The sequence below is a fragment of the Alternaria conjuncta genome (assembly GCF_024043145.1).
Source record: "Alternaria conjuncta strain BMP 0040 chromosome Unknown scaffold_14, whole genome shotgun sequence".
Taxonomy (NCBI): domain Eukaryota; kingdom Fungi; phylum Ascomycota; class Dothideomycetes; order Pleosporales; family Pleosporaceae; genus Alternaria; species Alternaria conjuncta.
This window is the reverse complement of record NW_026250103.1, coordinates 353,739-372,560: the sequence shown is the minus strand read 5'-3', so window position 1 is coordinate 372,560 and position 18,822 is coordinate 353,739. Positions and strand designations below refer to the sequence as shown.

At 53.4% G+C, this 18,822-nt stretch overlaps 7 protein-coding genes across 7 annotated transcripts; 6 read left to right on the top strand and 1 right to left on the bottom strand.

The window, feature by feature from the left end:
- Positions 1-1,780: 1,780 nt before the first annotated feature.
- J4E85_008738 (uncharacterized protein) lies at positions 1,781-2,803 on the top strand (the record flags this gene model as incomplete). The annotated part of the gene is made up of 1 exon (XM_051472962.1): positions 1,781-2,803. One exon carries the CDS (start codon positions 1,781-1,783, stop codon positions 2,801-2,803), a length of 1,023 nt encoding a protein of 340 aa, XP_051323182.1.
- A 1,296-nt stretch (positions 2,804-4,099) lies between these two features.
- Positions 4,100-5,557, top strand: J4E85_008737 (uncharacterized protein; the record flags this gene model as incomplete). The annotated part of the gene is made up of 1 exon (XM_051472961.1): positions 4,100-5,557. The coding sequence occupies one exon, from the start codon at positions 4,100-4,102 to the stop codon at positions 5,555-5,557; it is 1,458 nt and encodes a 485-aa protein (XP_051323181.1).
- Positions 5,558-6,104: 547 nt separating this feature from the next.
- On the top strand, positions 6,105-9,884 carry J4E85_008736 (uncharacterized protein; the record flags this gene model as incomplete). The annotated part of the gene is made up of 5 exons (XM_051472960.1): positions 6,105-6,302; positions 6,414-7,730; positions 7,809-7,869; positions 8,012-9,808; positions 9,859-9,884. 5 exons carry the CDS (start codon positions 6,105-6,107, stop codon positions 9,882-9,884), a joined length of 3,399 nt encoding a protein of 1,132 aa, XP_051323180.1.
- A 1,360-nt stretch (positions 9,885-11,244) lies between these two features.
- On the top strand, positions 11,245-11,604 carry J4E85_008735 (uncharacterized protein; the record flags this gene model as incomplete). The annotated part of the gene is made up of 2 exons (XM_051472959.1): positions 11,245-11,300; positions 11,430-11,604. The coding sequence occupies 2 exons, from the start codon at positions 11,245-11,247 to the stop codon at positions 11,602-11,604; spliced, it is 231 nt and encodes a 76-aa protein (XP_051323179.1).
- Positions 11,605-12,793: 1,189 nt separating this feature from the next.
- J4E85_008734 (uncharacterized protein) lies at positions 12,794-13,655 on the bottom strand (the record flags this gene model as incomplete). Its single annotated transcript, XM_051472958.1, has 2 exons — positions 12,794-13,424; positions 13,474-13,655. 2 exons carry the CDS (start codon positions 13,653-13,655, stop codon positions 12,794-12,796), a joined length of 813 nt encoding a protein of 270 aa, XP_051323178.1.
- Positions 13,656-15,805: 2,150 nt separating this feature from the next.
- On the top strand, positions 15,806-16,898 carry J4E85_008733 (uncharacterized protein; the record flags this gene model as incomplete). The annotated part of the gene is made up of 2 exons (XM_051472957.1): positions 15,806-16,095; positions 16,145-16,898. 2 exons carry the CDS (start codon positions 15,806-15,808, stop codon positions 16,896-16,898), a joined length of 1,044 nt encoding a protein of 347 aa, XP_051323177.1.
- Positions 16,899-17,055: 157 nt separating this feature from the next.
- Positions 17,056-17,957, top strand: J4E85_008732 (uncharacterized protein; the record flags this gene model as incomplete). The annotated part of the gene is made up of 3 exons (XM_051472956.1): positions 17,056-17,068; positions 17,253-17,612; positions 17,674-17,957. The coding sequence occupies 3 exons, from the start codon at positions 17,056-17,058 to the stop codon at positions 17,955-17,957; spliced, it is 657 nt and encodes a 218-aa protein (XP_051323176.1).
- Positions 17,958-18,822: the final 865 nt, after the last annotated feature.

Sequence of the window (18,822 nt, the reverse complement as noted above, 5' to 3'; positions counted from 1 at the left end):
CTTGTTCGATGCGGAGCGTTCTGCTGGGAATTGCTGGGAATCGCTGTGGTGGGTTCAGAAGCTAGAGCTCGTTCAGAGTTTGGCGCCTACAGCCCCGACGGATCATCCGTCTGGGGGCACTGGGCGCAATTTCGACGGGGCGCCAATCACCCGCGATATGCCAGCTTAGCTGACGCCTGCAGTTGGCTATACACCAAATTGTCCGATTGTTTTTTAGATCCTGTGAATTGTGATTTGTCTGGACCAGGAAATTCGATATCGCAGCGCGTGTGAGGAGAAGATGGATAGTCCCGGGCGGCGCGGAGGCTGGAAATGCACGTGCCTTCTCCACGAGCGTCACGGGTCGGGTTAGCCTCGGGCTCTTGCATCTCAACCCCGCTCGAGTGGCCTACACTCTGCCATCATTCAGTATCAACGTGAAAACTCGAGAATGAAATGGGGAGAGACAGATACGCGCACTCATCTGTGTCGTTCCGTCTGGGAAGCGGCATACCGTCTCGTCGTGACGTAGAGAGATGCCGTGTGTGGCTGCCTTAGACTCACCAGGTATTAAGCGGGTCCCTGCTCGCTTAGCGCGTTGGGCAGGCACGAATAGAAAGCGTCCTCAGCGCCTGCCCTCGTTCCTTCCTCGACGAATCATTTTTCCCTCACTAAAGTTCGCCATCTTCATCTCACTCAAGACGTGTTTGCGCGGACTGGCGCGCGGAACACCACAAGAATTCACCCTAGCTTCTCCGCAGCTCCCAAGGTTGCTTTGCCCCCAAAAGGCACCGCCTGCTCTCGGCTCTCAGCAATTCGCCAGGCCGGACTCAAGACCTGTCTGCATCTCCCACCTGGGCAGCCATAGAACGGCAAGCAGATCACGGGATCCAATCTTCCTGCAAGACGCAGGCACCTGTAAGTCCACTCCGTCGCGCTATGCAACTCGTTATCACCATGCCCGACGATCAAGTCCTTTCAAGCGACGGCGCATCGCTTCAGACACTCCCGTCGCCGTCGCAAGACTGTATTACCGTCCCTCGCTATGCTTCTCATTTTCCTTTTCGGCTTACAGGCATGCCGCATGCTCTGGTGCTACACATTCGCGCGCCTTGCCTCCACTTCACATGCTAGAGGCTGACGTCGCATTCAAGGCAACACAAAGCTCACCAAGCCTTTTGTATCCCGCGTTCTGTCCGCTACTTGGACCACGCCGCTGCTAAAGCTGTCATTGCGCAACGACAATATACATTCGTCCGCTCGCTGGTCGCCCTAGACTTCAAACCCGAAGAGCATTCAGACCGGCAATACGACCTTGACGCCCGCCAACTGACGAAACAAGGTAAGCGCACTAGCTCACCGCGCATGCATATGCCAGCGCATCATCCCTTCCAATCGCCCACCCCGCCAGCACAGCGTCCAATGCTCTCTTGATTTGGCTGACAATCATTGTAGGCGACTCTCATCTTCCTCTCGTGACTGGTGAATACCTGCAACGGCTCTTCCCCACTACTACGGCGCGGGCCTCTAGAGTGCAGCTTCATCCTCGACAAATCGCTCCATCATTTGTAAACGCGCACTGCCCCTCGACGTCCAATCACCACTGCTGCGCCTCAAACCTGGAAGCTAAAGCCGTGCGCTCTAGCGAATTCGCCTCAAGCACGCCTGGCCATTGACAGCGCATCAAGTATCGGCCCTGCCGCGACGTGACCGCCTGCCTGTATTACGCGCCTCAACTGCGAGCCTCTCGCTACCTCGTCTTCACGCAAATAGGCCCACAATCTACGCATTGTAGACAGCCATGACCGACTACGCACAATTCCACGGGCATGCGCCCGCGCCCAACCCGCAGCAAATGCAGTTCGGACAGCAGCAGTCGTCCCCAATCCTTCCATCGAATGGAAACTTCGCGCATAACGGCCAACCACATCCCCAGCACCACCCGCAGATGGGCTTCCCTCAGCATCAGGCCTACATGGCTGGTATGCAAAATCCATACATGCCCTCTCAACAGCAACAACATCAACAGGCTGCTGCGTTAGCTACGGCTGCAGCAGCAGGACCAGCCGGATACTACGATCAAACCGCCATCTCAGGTCAGCTAGCACAAGACCCACGCGCATCTCCACGCATGTCAGTATCCCAGATGAAGGGGGATGGACGCGCTCCACGATCGCCGACAAACGTTTCCAATGCGATGAACAACGCGCTCCCATCTCAAGTTCAGATGACCCCGACTCAGATGCAACAAAGGCGAATGAGCACTCAAATCAGTAGTCCTGCGATGCAGCAGCCACAGCCTGTCATGAACCATGGCGGCCCCAGACCCTCCGTCCCTCCGATGCCCCAGCAATCGCAGCACCAACAATCGCCTGAGCTTGTCGCTGGAGGTGCACAACCAGAAGAGGCGCCACTCTATGTCAACGCGAAACAATTCCATCGCATCTTGAAAAGGCGTCTCGCGCGACAGAAACTCGAGGATGCACTGAGGCTGACATCCAAGGGTCGAAAGCCATACCTACACGAGTCTAGGCATAATCACGCCATGCGCCGTCCCCGTGGTCCTGGCGGTCGCTTCTTGACCGCAGAAGAGGTGGCTGCGATGGACAACGCAGCCGGAAAAGGCGAGGGTGAAGACGGCAACAAGGAAAACGCGTCCATGCCTCCCAAGCCTGCCAGCTCTGGCCCCAAGCGCAAGGCATCATCTACACAACTCAAGGGAACACCTACCATCAAGAAGAACAAGGCAGGTGCCGTGCAGCGTCACAGCACGAGCGAAGAGGATGAAGATGAGGACGAAGACGATGGTGAGGATGAAGGCTAAGCTCTCCTCCCGCCCGGGCCTCTGCCCACTCCCGTCGATCTGATTTCTATACCCTTTTAATTTCGACACCTGATCTTCTTGAGAGTTCCTCCAAGGAGCTCCCCTTCATTTCACGACTTACGAAGCGAGTGCTTTTGGGACACCCGGTTGGTTTATGCATTTTACCCCTGTTGTCAGATTTATGACACTTTCACACACAAATTGTCTTATCAATGGACTGGGTCGGATTCGGGTCACACATAAGGCAGGGCGGTCGGAGCATACGGCACTCACTCGAATGTTGGGAGTTCTGTTGTTACTTCCTATTTCTCGTCTGCTGAATTGTGGACTATCCTTTGTATCTTTTCATTATCTTTTTTTTTCTTCTTCTTGTCTTGTCTGTTACGATCAATACCCACACTCGCTATCTAGCTTGGCGAAGATACCCAAACCACTGGCCAGGAGAGCCAGTGGCTATACTAGAAAGGGTCTTCCTTCATCGGAGAAAATCAATATCATCCCATTCCCCCAGATTGAATTTTGCCAATGCAAACTGATGTCGCATCCTTGAAGTTCAAGTTGTACGTGACAGGCTACCTCACCAATTCCATGTATGACTTTGTGGTATATCACATTGTGCGTGAAACCGACCTGTCAGGATCGAGTTGTGTTCTCGGGAGGTGTGTGATGTGTATCACAGTCGCATGGCAAAGTCCGATGTTCGCTCAGAGACTGCAGGCGTCTTCTTATTTACGGCATTTGGACAGCATATACCGGCTTGCCCAAGACTAAGGCTCTGTCTTGCTCACCAGAGCTACGCCGCTAGCGGTGTCTACAATCTGTGTCGCATTCAGGAAGATGGCTAAGTGAAAGTATACATTGTCTTGCAAACAACTTACTATAATAAAATAATGTGCATGCAGCAAACATTGGAATTGCGACACCCCCGATGATGCCTGCCTTTCTGTATATCAAGTCCATCTATCCGCAACGTCAGCCTCTCGCCAGACTCGGACGGCGCTTTGACATGCCTGACGACATGTGCGACAGGTAGATAGCCGCATGCAGATCTCCACATCAGCGGCTTGGTCATTGCTAAGTAATCTGCTGCGGAATTATCGTGCGGAACCGCGCCTCGGTAAGCAACGGAGCCCTGGAGATCTGCACCTGGGAAAGTGCGGAGCTTCTGCAGCCGGATGTACACCAATTTGGATTGTGCTACGATAAGCACGTTCTGGCTACTTCCATAGGCGACCTACATGATGAGCTTTTCGTCGCAGACTCCTGCCACCCCTCATCCCTCCCAATCGCGAGACCATGAAGAAGAGTCCATCCAGCCAACAGTCAGCGGACGAGTCCATCCGAGAATTACACGACCAACCGCACGATGAGATTGACGATGGAGAAAGAGATAGGATTGAAGAAGAGTGGCGCAACAGTATCCGCCTAAAGGTCGATCTTCGACTTTGCAGCATTGCTGGCATCTTGTGCTCGCTCAATCTACTTGACAGCGGCGTCATCTCTAGCGCATCCGTCACCTCTATGCTCAGCGATCTGGAACTGAATGTCGGCAACCGATACTCTGTTTCCATATTTATCTTCACGATCGCGAGCATTGCCTTCCAGCTACCATCGACAATCGCTGTGCGCACCTTCGGACCGCGTATCTGGTTTGCCTTCATCACCTTCTGCTTCGGTATCATCACACTGTGCACAGCTTTCGTGCAGACATGGCGACAGATGATCGCGCTTCGCATTTTGCTTGGAATAGCTATGTCGGGAATTTATCCCGGCTTGACGTATCTCATCTCAACATGGTATACACGGAAAGAGCAACAGCTTCGCTTTGCTCTGATGCAGAGTGGCGAAGTCATTGTCTTGGCAACAGGTGGCATCGTTAATTTTGGACTCAACCAGCTTGACGGCACATATCTCAAGGGTTGGCAGTGGATGTTCGTTGTGCAAGGGAGCATTACTGCGTTCTTCGGAATTCTGACATATTGGTGGATGGTCGACTTCCCGGAGCATGCCCAAAACTCCTTCTACTTCCTCACGCCTCACGAAAGTGCGTTGGCGTCTTCTCGAATCGACAACGACAGGGGCGATGTCAAACCCGACGACTTCGCATGGTCCAAAGTCTTCGTTCACGCCAAGGATCTGAAGGTGTACGGTTTCTGCACCCTTTACTTCCTGCAGAACCTCGTCTCGACATCGCTATCTTACTTCCTACCTATCATTTTGCAAACCGGCATGGGCTTTTCTTCAAACAAGGCGATTTTGCTATCCGCACCACCTTACTACTACGCTGTTATTCCAGCTATCCTGTCCTCGATCGTCGGCGACAAGTTCCAGTTGAGAGGGCCTATTATAGTCTTCAATTGCGTGTCTTTGATCGTGGGTTTCTGTATGCTGGGTTTCTCGGACCAGGTCACCGTGAGGTACATTGGCACCTACCTTGCTACCGGAGCGTACGTGGCGAATTGGGCGGCCATGGCAACTTATCAGGCGAACAACATTGTCGGCCAGTGGAAGAGGGTTTTTACTGCTGCCATGGTCACAGCCTTCAACGGCGCTGGCGGTATTGCTGGAAGCTTCATTGTGAGAGCACCAGAAAGTCCGAGGTATATGACGGCCATCTGGGTCAGCATAGGAAGTCACATGTTGATCATTGGATTGGTGGGAGTGTTCTCGGTGTTTTTCTACATGGCGAACAAGCGGCAGACTAGGGGGAAGCGTCTCCTAGAGGGAACAGAAGGTTTCCGGTTTACGTACTGAGTGAAGGGCGGAATGTGGTTGAGCTAAGGCAGACGCTAAGAAATATCTACTCTACCAATACCTCGTGATGCCTGGTTCTGGTTGAGTTCATGTAGTCTTTTGAACTTGTCATGCAGGTAGTCGTCCGCCGGCATGCTTGACAAGTCGCAGGAACATGGGATGAAAGCGGGTTGACGTCGTCGGTGGGGACGACCGTATGGGACCGTTGGCTCGTGCTGAGTCCTCACTTGCATCGTCGACCCAACTCGCAGCTGCCTCACCACTTTCCGCTGCTACAGCACGAGCGATCCCGCAGTCCCGGCCTACCGCCCCAAGCAACCCGTTCTATTCTAATCTCGCTGTTTTCTGCTTCTCCAGCTGCTGGGCGCCGACCTGGTAGCGTCACGCAGCTTCCCCCTGTCCAGCTGGCCCCTCGACCGGGCAACAGCACCCCCGTGGCCCTCCGCCGAGCTTATGCGCATCGACACCGGCCGTACACACATTCAGTAATCTACTGCACCACACCCTACACGCTTTTTGAGACTGCGCCGCACGTGTAGCCGCCACAATGGTGTTCCTCGGCATATATCGCGCCATCTACGACTATGAGCCCCAGAGCGACAATGAGATCGCCCTGAACGAGGGCGACATCTTGATGGTGCTGGAGAAGTCGACCATCGACGCCTGGTGGAAAGCAAAGAAGAAGGGGCGTGATGGCGACGAGGAAGAGCCCGAGGGCTTGATTCCGAACAATTACATTGAAGAGGTATGCTGCGCCTCACCCCGATGACAGCCCAATCCGCGTCGCAAACCATGCCCAACGCTGCACCAGGCATTGTGTGGAATGCTGCAGCATAGAGACTGATGATATGTATAGGCCGCCCCAGTCGCACAAGCCAAAGCCCTCTTCGATTACGACCGCCAGACGGACGAGGAGCTCTCGTTCAAAGAGGACGCCGTCCTAGACGTTTACGATACCACCGACCCGGACTGGACACTGGTCGGAGTCGCAGACGACTATGGCTTTGCGCCCGCAAACTACATCGAGCTCACTGAAGAGGGAGCAGCAGGAGGAGCACCAGCTGCGCCATCTCCCGCGCTGCCTAGTCGCCCGCCCATGCCACCAGCGACCGACTCTTTCGATGACGATCAGCCGCCTACTCCAGACACTCCTCCACAACCGAGTCCCGCTGCGGCTCTGGCTGGCATCATACAGAAGAAGTCGCAAGAGGCAGCACCGCGATCGACTATTTCTCCTCCGCCCAACGTAAGCGCGCCTCCACGACAGCAACGACGCGTGCAATTTACCCCGGAAGAGTCGGACGAAGAAGCGCCAGCACCTCGTCTTCCCCAGCGGCCCGAGTCCGAAGTCTACTCACCTCCGCCTACCCAATACGCACACGCGCGATCCCCATCTCCCCCAGTCAGATCGCCACCGCCCCGAAGCGTCACGTTCGACCAATATGATCCTCCGAGCAGGGACGAGCAGCCCGCGACACCCATGTCGGGGTCGGGATACCATCTGTACAACATCTACGAGTACATTACACAGCCGGGCAAGAATAAGAAAATGCCAATCACCTTGGGTGTCAACATCCCGAAAGGAATGATCATGATTGCACCCGAGAAGTCGCGCGACGGGCCGCAACAGGAATGGAGCGCTGACAAGATGGAGTACTACTCGCAAGAAGGCAAACACATATTCATGGAGCTGAAGCAGCCAAGCAAGAGTGTCGACTTCCACTGTGGTGCTAAAGACACCGCATCAGAGATCATGCTCGCCCTTGGTGAGCTTGCAGGAGCGGCCAAGAGCGCAGGACTCCGCGAGGTACTCGCTGCTGGCTCCGGAAACTCTAACGTGCAGAAGAAGGGAGTTATGCTTTTTGACTTCATGGCACAGGGTGATGACGAAGTTACCGTTGGTCTCGGCGACGAGATCTTAGTCCTCGACGATTCCGCAAGTGACGAGTGGTGGAAAGTCAGGCGGCTGAAGAACGGCAAAGAGGGTGTGGTACCAGCTAATTACGTCGAGGTCACAGAAACCGTCCCCATACACGCTCCCGCAGCTGCCATCGCTCGATCGGGAACCAACGCTGGCCGATCCGTCGTCGAACAGAATAGGCGGGAGGAGGAAGAGCTTGCTCGTCAGGCTGCGAGACGGAAGAAGCCAGAAAGTGAGGCAAGGAACGATCAGGTAGGCCCTGGCCTGCACTTGCCTTCGCGTAACTCTAGTCTTATGCAAACAAACGTTGACCATCGTCGTACTTCACAGAGATCAAGCAAGCGCGAAAGCTCCGCAAAGGACTCGAGCTCAAAGTCCGGCTCCAAACCAAGTCAGTATACAGCAATTTCACTACTTGAGTTTCTTGATCTGTCTACTGAAAAGGGTTCTGCGCCGTTCGTGGGCGCCGAACATCTACCTAGTGGGACAACAGAAAACGTATTGTGTACAAAGATGCTGACCAAATTTTTTAGATTCCGCCAAGGTACGCACTTGGACCGACCGATCCGGATCGTTCAAGGTCGAGGCAGAGTTCATTCTCATCAAGGATGGCAAGATCCACCTCCACAAAGTCAATGGCGTCAAGATCGCTGTACCTGTCACAAAGATGTCAGTAGAAGACCTCGAGTACGTCGAACGCGTCACAGGCGAGTCTCTAGATGACGACAAACCCCTATCGGATTTGAAGAGGAGGAGCATGCAACAGCCTCGCGGGAAGGACTCCGGTCCAACCGGCATTTCCGTCGAAAAGAAGCCAGAGTACGACTGGTTCGACTTCTTCCTCAAGTGTGGTGTCAACCCACAGATCTGCGAACGATACGCCAGGGCATTTACTAAGGACGAAATGACGGAAGAAAATATCCCAGACATCACTCCTGGGCTTCTACGTACATTGGGTCTCAAGGAAGGTGACATTCTCCGTGTGACCAAGCACTTGGACGCGCAGTTCGGAAGAGACAAGCGAAGTGTTAGCTTCGCTGAGGAAGGAGGAGAGGGAGCTTCTGGTGGACTGTTCTCAGGTCCCGGAGGTGCACTGAGAAACAACACCCGGAAGGGACGTCCTGCACCACCGGTTGAGACAAACGATGTCGTTGATCCAAAGGCGTTTGAACCGAAGTCCGACGACACCGTTAAGAAGCCCGCAGACGGGACGTCAGCAGCGACATCTGACAAGACAGCGAATGGGTTTGACGACAATGCGTGGGATGTCAAGCCGTCCAAGTCAACATCTGACAAGCCTGCATCTCCACCTGCAGCACAAGCCCCTGCTGCAAAACCACCCCAGCTGACTGGATCCATGAACGATTTGTCTCTTCTAGACATGCCTGCACTCAAGCCTGACGAGATCGCGCAGCCAACGCCTCCTGCTCCGGCACCTCAGCCAGCACAAGCACCTGCTCAACAGCCTCCAGCACCCGCTCAGCAACCACAGCCAACAGGCGCTACTCCTACCCTTTTCGAGCAGGTTGCAGCTATCAAGGCCCTTACCCAACCTCACAACATGGCTCCACCGCGCATGCGCCCACAAGCTCCCCAGCAGCAGGGTCCTGGAGGTCTCATCGCTCCACCGCCGCAGCGTTCTTCCTCTGCCCCTATGAACCCACAACAAAGTGCTTTCGGTCCCCCACCACCCCTACAACCTCAGCTCACAGGTTACAACCCCAACCTCATGGGTCAAAACTCTGGACAAGGCCAAGGCATGCAGGGTATGCCACCAATGCAACAGCAAATGACAGGCTTCCCACAGCAAAATGGCGGTTTCGGATTCCAGCAGAACGGCATGATGCCTCAACCTACAGGCTACAACCCCATGTCCCCACCCCAGCAGCAGCCAATGCAGACTGGCTTCGCCCAATACCAACAACAGCAGCCGACTGGCTTCCAGCAGCCCATGCAGACAGGTTTCCAGCAGCAGCAGCAGCCACACTTCACACAAGGCTTCGGGAATGGCAGCCCTTTTGCCGACCCACCACGGGCACCTTTCCAGCCACTACAGGCTCAGCCTACGGGGTACAACTCGTTCCAACCATCGCCGCTTAACCCCCAGGCGACTGGCGTCAACCGCTTCCTGCCCCCGGCCCTTGCGCCACAGCCGACTGGCTACATGTCGAACCAAAGCCCGCCGCCTGTCCCTCCCATGCCGCCAATGCCCCAGGCGCAGCCTTTGGTGCCCCAGAAGACGGGGCCACCACCGACCATCAAGTTTGGTGTACAGCCCGCGAAGAAGCTAACGCCCCAGCCGACGGGGAGGGCAAACCTTGCCAATGCTAGTAAGTGTTCGAAAACATATCTATGCAAGACCTCTCTAACCGTTGACCAGCACCCCAAAACCCGTTCGGCTTCTAACCTCGCTCGCGGTGGCTGTTTGTTCTTTCGCACCCCTTTGCTTACCTATGGGGCATCCACTTAATTACCCTGATACTGTATATGTACATAAGTTCTACCGTGCCTGTTTGTTGTTTGGCGGAGTGGGTTCGTAAGGCTCGATAGCATTCTTCATCAAGCCACATAGCATTTGCTTGCACTTAGTACTCCCAATTACCTGCTTCGCATTGCCCTCATTGCTAGCATTTTGCCCTCTGTAGCCATTTCTTCAAATTGAGTGAACCTTTAGTTCAGATGTTGACGTGGTACTATCGGTCCGGTAATGGTGTGGTCTAGACTGCGGCTGACATGCGTGGCGTGATGGCTGAGTTACTCAGTGAGGATTGGCTGGGAGATGATGTCTCGAAAATACGTGAACTTTTGCACGTCAACCAACCTTGGAGTACCTCTAACGAGGCACTGCGATAACGGACATTGCACGTGTTACATATGCAGGACGAATTACCCCTGTTCTCGAGCTGTCGTTCACCCTTGGCGCGAGGCAGATGCGAGACCAAGCCTTTGCCAAGTAAAGCTTAGCCCGACACATCAGGTGGCACGATATCCCTGCGATGCATGTGTGGCTGGCTAGCTAGCAGACCGATTCGATGTCGTATCCACGCAAAACCGCGCACGCGTCTGTGGCTCTGCTCGACGAGTGATGCCAGACCTTGCACCCACCGTAAAGTACGTGGATAGACCTCGGCCAACTGCATCATCATCGCAGCTTCGGCCATAACTCAGCCACGCCTCCAAATCCCGCGATATCGCGTTGGCACTGTCAAAAAGCATGACAAGCATCTGTGGCGATGACGAAAGCCCACAGCATGTCTCGCGCCCCCGGCTTATTTGCGCCAATAGCCCGGCGCACAGCCGGGCAGCGAATGTGGCTCAGGCTAACTAGCCCAATAGACCGGCCGAGTGATGCGTTGCCCTGTCCGCGTGAGAAAGAGGGCGCGAACGAGCGCGCTGCAGATTAAAGGCGGCGCATCCCCTCCCCGGACTGTAAGAAGGGTCCATTGTATTTCCTCCAGCCGTATACTCACTTTACTTCTGACTTTACTTTGACCATCGCGCAACGACTTTGAACGGTGACGCGGAATTTCTGCAAGCGAGAAATTAAGATTCGGACGGCTCCTCGGCGAAAGCTTGGTTTGGGGATACGAGACTCGGTTGCGCAACTGCTGCTTGCCTGATTCACCATTACCGGCTGCCTTTGTCTTACCTCCATCATCGACGAACGAAGAGCAATTTGCGAGCACGTATCGAATCAGTCACGAGCACGACTCCTGATCCGCAGTTCCCATTCTTAGGAACATCTCAAAGGCCTTAATAAAGCAACATGTCGAACCAAGGCTACTACCAAGGCGGGCCTCAGCCTCAGTACCCACAACAAAGGTACGCTTCCCACGACCGTCTACAAGCACGAGCGATATCGCGCAAAGCCGCGCGCACACCCAAATCTCCCTTCGATCCCAAAAGACATCTACGCAGTCGAAGAGTGAACAAGTGCTAATTTCATCACAGCTACGGTCCCCCAGGCGGCGGCTACGGCCAACCCCAACAATACGGCCAACCCCAACAATACGGCGCTCCACCACCACAACAGCAGATGTACTACGGTCCCCCGCAAGGACAATACCAACAGGCACCACCGCAACCAAAGCAGAAGAAAGACAGAGGATGCTTGGCGGCTTGGTAAGTGGGCACGATATAACTCGAGGGTTGAACTGTTGGCTAACGGAAGACTAGTCTGGCGACACTGTGCTGTTGTTTCGTGTGCGAAGAGGGGTGCGAGTGCTGCGCTGATTGCTGCGAGTGTGCGGCGGAGTGCTGTTAGACGGATAACGAGGAGCTGGATGGGCTATTTGGGTGTTAGTTGGCACTGAGGCAGTGTGTTGCACAGTGCTTCTCTCGAGTCGAAGCTTCGCACGGGGAACGTGCGACTGGGTTGTGACGGCATGTGCATGAACTGTTGCCTTTTTCCTTTTGTTTTCGAGTATACCTGACCACTTCTGGTCTCTCTTATCATATCCAATGTAAGACATGTCTGTTCTGTTGAGGCAGGTCCAATTCGAGCCCGTTTTTTCTTATGCATGATGCCAGAAGCTGTTCGCGTCCATGTCTTTCGATGGAATTAATCTGCATGACAAGAGGTAAGTCCAGGATTTTGGTAGGGGCATCTCGTTCGTAGTCATTGGGAGTTCCAGATCTCACTGCCGGTCGAGGTTTGGTGAATCATGTGCGACAGCGCAAGCACCTTCGTGTCGAATATTCTAAATTTCTTGTAGCCACTCCACCCTCCTCAAAGCCCTGACTTCATGTTCTACCCTCTTTCTCGCCATCCGACAGCCTTTCCCTCGATCTATAGCCAGATACTTACTCTGTGCGAAGATTTGCGCCCGGGCCTCAACGAAAAACGCAAGATCGGACCGTATTAGATTGGGTGAACGCCCAAATGAAACAAACGCTGGAACAAACGCTGAAGAAAAAGCTGCAACAAATGCTGATAAATGGAAGAAGATACTTACCCATTCGGTTTTCTCATTCCGTCTGGCTGCAGTCGTACCTTGATGATCGTCCTTGTTTGAATGGGTGTTTGGCACCAGGAACCTGCGCGCAAAATGGCCAGATGAACCATGCGTCTTCAAATGCCAAACCGGTGTGGTTGATATGCAAGTGAGCTCTGCCAGGCATTTGTTGTGAAAGGTCGTGTGCACTAAATGCAGGTCGACTTAGTCAGTGTATATCTCGTAGGCAGTTTGCAAAAGGACACTTACCGCAAAGTGTCGTGTCTCGGCTCCCAGCAAAGGCCTCGTTCCCAACATCCCCAACAAACTCTTGAACAACGACTCGCTGCATAAGAAACCGCCACAACATACCGAACGTTCTCAATAGTGCAGATAGACCAAAGAGTTGGCGGACCCAGTGTACCAGTCGACCTCAATTCCGTCACCCTCCTTCTTCTTGACCTGGTCAACGAACCTCTGCTTAGTGTCGTTGAGAGGCTCCCTGGTAGGTACTGTGTGAAACCAAGTGCTAGTAACGATACGTTGGCTCATCTCAGCCATCTTGGTGTGCAGATTTACTCTCACGATACCCGGGAACGTCTGTCGGAGAAGTTTGCGGAAACCGTCCTTGTAGAGGCTGTAGTACCCGAATGGCATATCCACTGAAACGATGAGTCGTCTCTGGCCGAGTGGGCGGCCCAGGATCCATCGGTCGCACGTGTCAAGATTATCGAATCCGAAGTTGTTCAAGCTGTAGATCATTGCCGATGATTCGACGTACATTTGGCGGCATACTTTTGGGACCGCAAAAGTGGGTTGGACAAAGCTGGACGAAGTGTTCGGGCCTTTGGTCAGAGGGTGCGTGACATGCGTGAGCCTGATATCCCATCTTCGAACGCAGGAGTAATCATGGATGTCGACTTGATGGTAGCCAACAGCATACTGCCAGATCTTGTTGCGGATTTCTGCCGGAAGACTGAGAAGCGGAGACTGGATGGAGTTGGCTTTGGCGCTGTTGTGCGTTAGCTCTCATAAGAGGCAGATTGTGGAGTCGCATCTACATCTTCATCAATTCTGAGCGAGCAGGAATCTCGGCTTTCATCAACCCGTTCATGTACCTGCGACCAGGTTGTTTGGGCTTGCGGACGGTGGGAGCTTTCTTCTTGACGACCTTTGTACGCTTCGAGGAGATTGTGTGATCTTTCGGCGCCGCAGAGCGAGCGGGCAGTTCGGGTGAGCCCATACTTGAGGCTCAATAGTGTCTTGTTGCGTGTGAAGAGAGCGTGTGGTTGAAGGAGAGCAGACTCAAGAGAGCTTGATAACTGCAAAACCGGAGACGTCCGCATACTGGGCGATGAAATGAACGATGAAAGATGAGATATGTGCGAAGATTGATCGAGATAAATTATCTGCTTTGAGACTGGTGAAGCCCGTATGCCGACCAATATGAAAAGTGATGGTGAGAGCAGCGGAGGCTGCGGGCGCGGGTAACTAACGCTTATCTAGAAACCTCACGGCAACTCGAAGGTATCTGGCACAGTGATTGCCGGTGACACAACTACCTGATTTTACATCAGGGAATAATGCGAGTCATGCTGCGTGCGTAAACAGTGTCGACATCCTCATCTGCGACCTATGAATGTAATGGACACCACGACTCTTCGCGCTAAGGTCAGTGAGGGACAGTTCATCCATCGTGCCGTGAAAATCTCTGCAATAAATCTCCGGGGTACCCAAACGGGATGTTATGCAAGGCTTGAGATTGGAGAACCATAATTGAGCGGTTGAAAAGACTTCGGTGGAGGCATCTTCAAATGTAGTCTAGCCATTTCTGTATCAAGATGACGTCAGAGAACTTACTTTCTCTCACCTCCGCACCAGGGCAGAATCCGGCCATGTCCATAAAATACAGTAACGACAAATACGTTGTGCTGTAACCACACCTGGGCATGTCATTTGTAACCCCCTTTTGGCAGTCATCGCCGTATCCAATTTCCTCAGACCGCCTGGAGGATGTTTGTCCCAGCTATACCGAGATTTCTGTACTCAGTAACGACAATCTGCAGGCCACTCCTCTCCTTTTGCAACAGTACTTTAGTCCTGTCTTGAAGGTCCTGCTCAATCTGTTCGGCCGACCAACCACTCATTTCTGGAATATCCCGGGCATTCCACAGGTCGACGTGAAGCACTTGAAGATGTGGGAATATGTCTGTGAACCTCCAGGACGGCTGGTTGAGGTATCGAAGCTCACAAAACATCGGAATTTTCAACACCTTGATCTGCTGTAACTGTATGAGGAGACGGCTTGACGTCCAGGTTCTCATCGCGGTGTGCGACGTGAATCCGAAGGAGTTCAAGGCGTATGGTAACAAGCAAGTCTCGTCGTACATCTGTCTGCAGACAAGTGAAAGTGCCCGGTACGATCCAGCTTCGTCATCTGATACAAGCGCCTTGTTCAGTTGCCCATGGCAGATATTCGTTCTCAAGATGACATCCGCAGTTAGGTCGTGAACCAAAAAGTCTTCTACCTGCAGACAGGGCTCCTGCAAGACCATGGTGAAGACCGCATTTCGTAATTCTGCTGGCAAACGAAGAAGTGGTGACGCGCGCCTATTTCTCGCAGCACTTCCGTAAGTTAGTTTTATCACAGCGGGCGCGTATCTCGTAGCTCACGTAAGGCAGACAGCTAATCTGCTCGTGTCGAGGAGACCATGTTTAGTGAGACCCAGCCGTACACGGCTATCTACTGTGTCGCCCTCTTTACAGAGGCGCATAATGGGCGGATGTGGACTCATAACGGGCGTGGTTGTGTCGGAAAACGGGGAGAGGGGTGCACCTAGGTAGAAGCTCTGCAAAGAGGGTACGCCGGACGCTGAGAGTGCTACGGGTTTAGGCGAGTAGCAAGCGACCCATAGATGGGTGTGAGTGTGCGGAAGGCACGCTAACGACACGCTAGGCCTTTACACTCTGGCCGTATTTGGGTAGCCATTTGCAGTGAAGCCATCATCCAATACAGTCGTAATAGCACAAGACATTGCCAAAGTTTTGGTATTAAGAACATCCTCCGCCTTCAGTCATTAGCGATTGCGTAGGCTACAGGTGACATATACTAATGTGACCGATCTTCCAAGGGCGTAGTCGCAGCCGAACTCGTAGGTACATAATACACCACCTAACGGTTTCCTGCTGCTGGGTCTCATTACCCTAGGTGCTCGATGACTGCCCAGGTGCTACATCAGTGAAGCCTAAAGCACGTGCGAGGGGTTAAGTCAGCCGTTGCCCAGGTGACCCACACTGGTCCAATGCACCTGCCTTGAGCTGAAGGCCTGCTCAAGCTGTTACTCGCTCTTTCCCACACTCAACACGTCAGCGAGACAAATCCCCAACATCACCATGGTTCGCCGCTCTGTTCGCCTTGCGAAACCCGAAGACCGACCCCAGAGTCAAGTTTTCCATGATCTAGATACCGCCGCGGCCAGCGCCAAGAGCCAGAAACTCGAAGAAGCCGCGCGTGCGCGAAAGAGGCAGCGAATAGAGCATGGCGAGTCCACCTCTTCGGCGGATACCATGATCAGGGACGCTATGGCTGGGTCAGATGATCTTCGAGACGGCCACAAACCCGCCCTCTATCGGGGCAGTCAGCTCAACGCACAACTCTCGGCGGATGATCCTCGCAGTGCGATGTATGCATTCAATTCACGAAGAGCTCCTCTTTAGCTAATGAGATCGCAGCGTGGAACGTAATAGCTTGCAGTCTCCTCTGCTATCTCTCCCAGCAGAAGTCCGTTGCGTCATCTTCGAATATGCTCTTGGTCACCAACACGTACACATCCTCACTGACGACTACGACACGAACATCTCGGTGGATCTTCCCGGTCCAGCTCGTTTCGGTGTGGATCCGCCTCATAGACGCGAGGCGATATCCCTGATACAAGCGCGGCAGTTCCACAACTGCGTCTTTCCAATTGACTGGCAGGCCTCCTACCGTACTCAGCCGTACAAATCTCGTCCATATCTTGTGTCTTCTAATATGCGGCATCAGGCAGCGCAGCAGCAGCGATTCGAACACGAACGAGTGATCACCGCGACCAACGATCGCATGGCGCTATTCCAAGCCGTCTGTCGACAAATCTATCATGAGACTCGGTTCATTCCGTACGAGTTGAACGAATTCTCCTTCCAGGACGAGATGACGATGAAAGATTGGTTCGGCAATAGAGCGGCTGCTCAAAAGCGAGTTATCAATACGGTGTGGTTTGACCAGGAATGGCAGCGCAGTGACGCACTCTTCCCCTGGACATACCAAGGCGCCCTTATTCATATTGGAAAGATCCATGGTGTCAAGAAAGTGTACGTGTCTGTGGCGGCTGTCGAACATTTGTGGTCCACACAAAATCGTGGAAACTTTTCCAAGGCCAGATTCGCGGAAAATGTCCGTTCCCTTTTCAGCAGACGAGACGAACTTCAGGTAGAGTTCGTCAAGTAGATTGGTTTAGTGTGGCGTGGTGTGGTTTCTGTGCACACACCTCATCTATCTGCTTGGCTCAATCTGGGGTTGCATGATAGCAATCTAGAGGCACCTCGCCTGTGCATCCTCAGTTGCCGAGAACAATATAAAGATCTTAGTGCATATTTAAGAAGCGATGCGTGACCAGAGTGCCTTGCTGCATATATTATTCGGGTTGCTAAGTTGCTTCGGATGGGTGTTCACAGAATAGCTTCTCGACTGGACAGCCTAAAATGCATCTCCTACTAGCCCTCTCCGCCCTCGCTGCGACGGCGCAAGCTCATTGCAAGTTCACTACAGTGTATCCAGAAGAGTTGAACTGACTTTTGAAAGACCGCTTCTCCAAGCTCATCGTTAATGGCGTGCCCGAATCGGCAGAATGGACTTCCGTCCGACAAACGAAGAACTACCAAACCAACTCGGGTGTTACGTCCGTCACTAGTCCCGACATGCGCTGTTTCCAGAACCGTCCTGGAACGGGTACTGCCGTTGTCGCTGCTGGTGATAACCTTGGCTTCGTTGCCGAGACATCGATCACGCACTTCGGACCAGTGCAGTTCTATATGGCGAAAGTACCAGATAGTGCGAATGTCAATACGTGGGAGCCGGCGGGTAACGTTTGGTTCAAGGCGGCGAGTATCAGCGCGGTGGGAAATCCCTTGACGAGTGGGGAGAGCACATGGCCTGCGTATGGTACGTCTTCATACCCCTCCTTGTAGCTTCCTTTCGCCTTCAGTTGCTAACGTTAGGGCAGGAAAGTCGCAAGTACAGTTCCAGATCCCTAAGAACGTGCCGAGTGGGAAGTATCTTGTCCGTGTAGAATCCATCGCTCTCCACCAAGCTCAGTCAGTCGGCGGCGCGCAGATGTATTTGTCTTGTGCGCAGGTCGAAATTACCGGGGGTGGTAATGGACAGCCTGGGCCTCTGGTTGCGTTCCCTGGAGCATACAATGCAAACGATCCTGGGCTGAGGTGGTCGTACTATCCGATCGCTACGAGCTACACTGCGCCTGGACCCGCTATATGGAAAGGCAACTGAGTTGCTCCGGAACTGGTCGAAATGATGGGTTGCGCCGGCGATGCCGATGCGGAAGGTGTGGGAATATGTGTTGTGGGATCCTCCCTTTTGGCGAATTCTTTCTTCCATGAGTGGCCTTCTGCCTGAACCTCTTCTTTTCCCGAGCCTTTTGAGATTGTCATGCCGTACATTCTTTTCATACCAGATATCGCTCCTGCCTCCGCTTCTCTGCCTCCTCTTTCTTAGCTAGCACAAAGGCAACCTCAGACCCAATAGCAACTACAACTGTTGCTGCAATGCCAATGCCAGTTCCAATAGCCGCAAAGCCCAGAATGGTAAAACACGTGAACCCTGTGAAGATAGTGAGGTACATGACACGAAAGAAAAGTAGGAAGAGGCCGTCGGGTCTGCGCTTCATCGCGTGTGAGTGAGACAATTCTCGATGCCTCAGGGCGTTCAAGATATGGTACTTCTGAGGTGCTGCTATTTTGATCGTCTCGAGGCTGGGCTTCCGTTTTGGGATACGAGGTGATGTTTGATGCTGATCTTAGCTGGGCAGCACGGCCATTGAATTGTGGGGATGCGATTCCGCGCCAACCGAGCGATTGTGCACACGAAGGGAATAGCATCGTACCACAACGATCAAGTTGTTGATAACGCCCTATGACGAGGTGAAGCGCAGTCATCGCGGGGGCGTCAAAGCCACGTGACATGGCGTTCAGCAGCTTGCAGTGGCCGCGTCAGCTTGTCGACAATTGGCCCACGAGGGCGTGTCCTTATGCCAATACTAGGCCGGATGAGCGTGCCATCCTACTACCTATCTGTTTATAGCAGTGGCTATGCAGGCGAGGGGCCCGTTCAGGAAGAACAGACATGATGAAAAGAC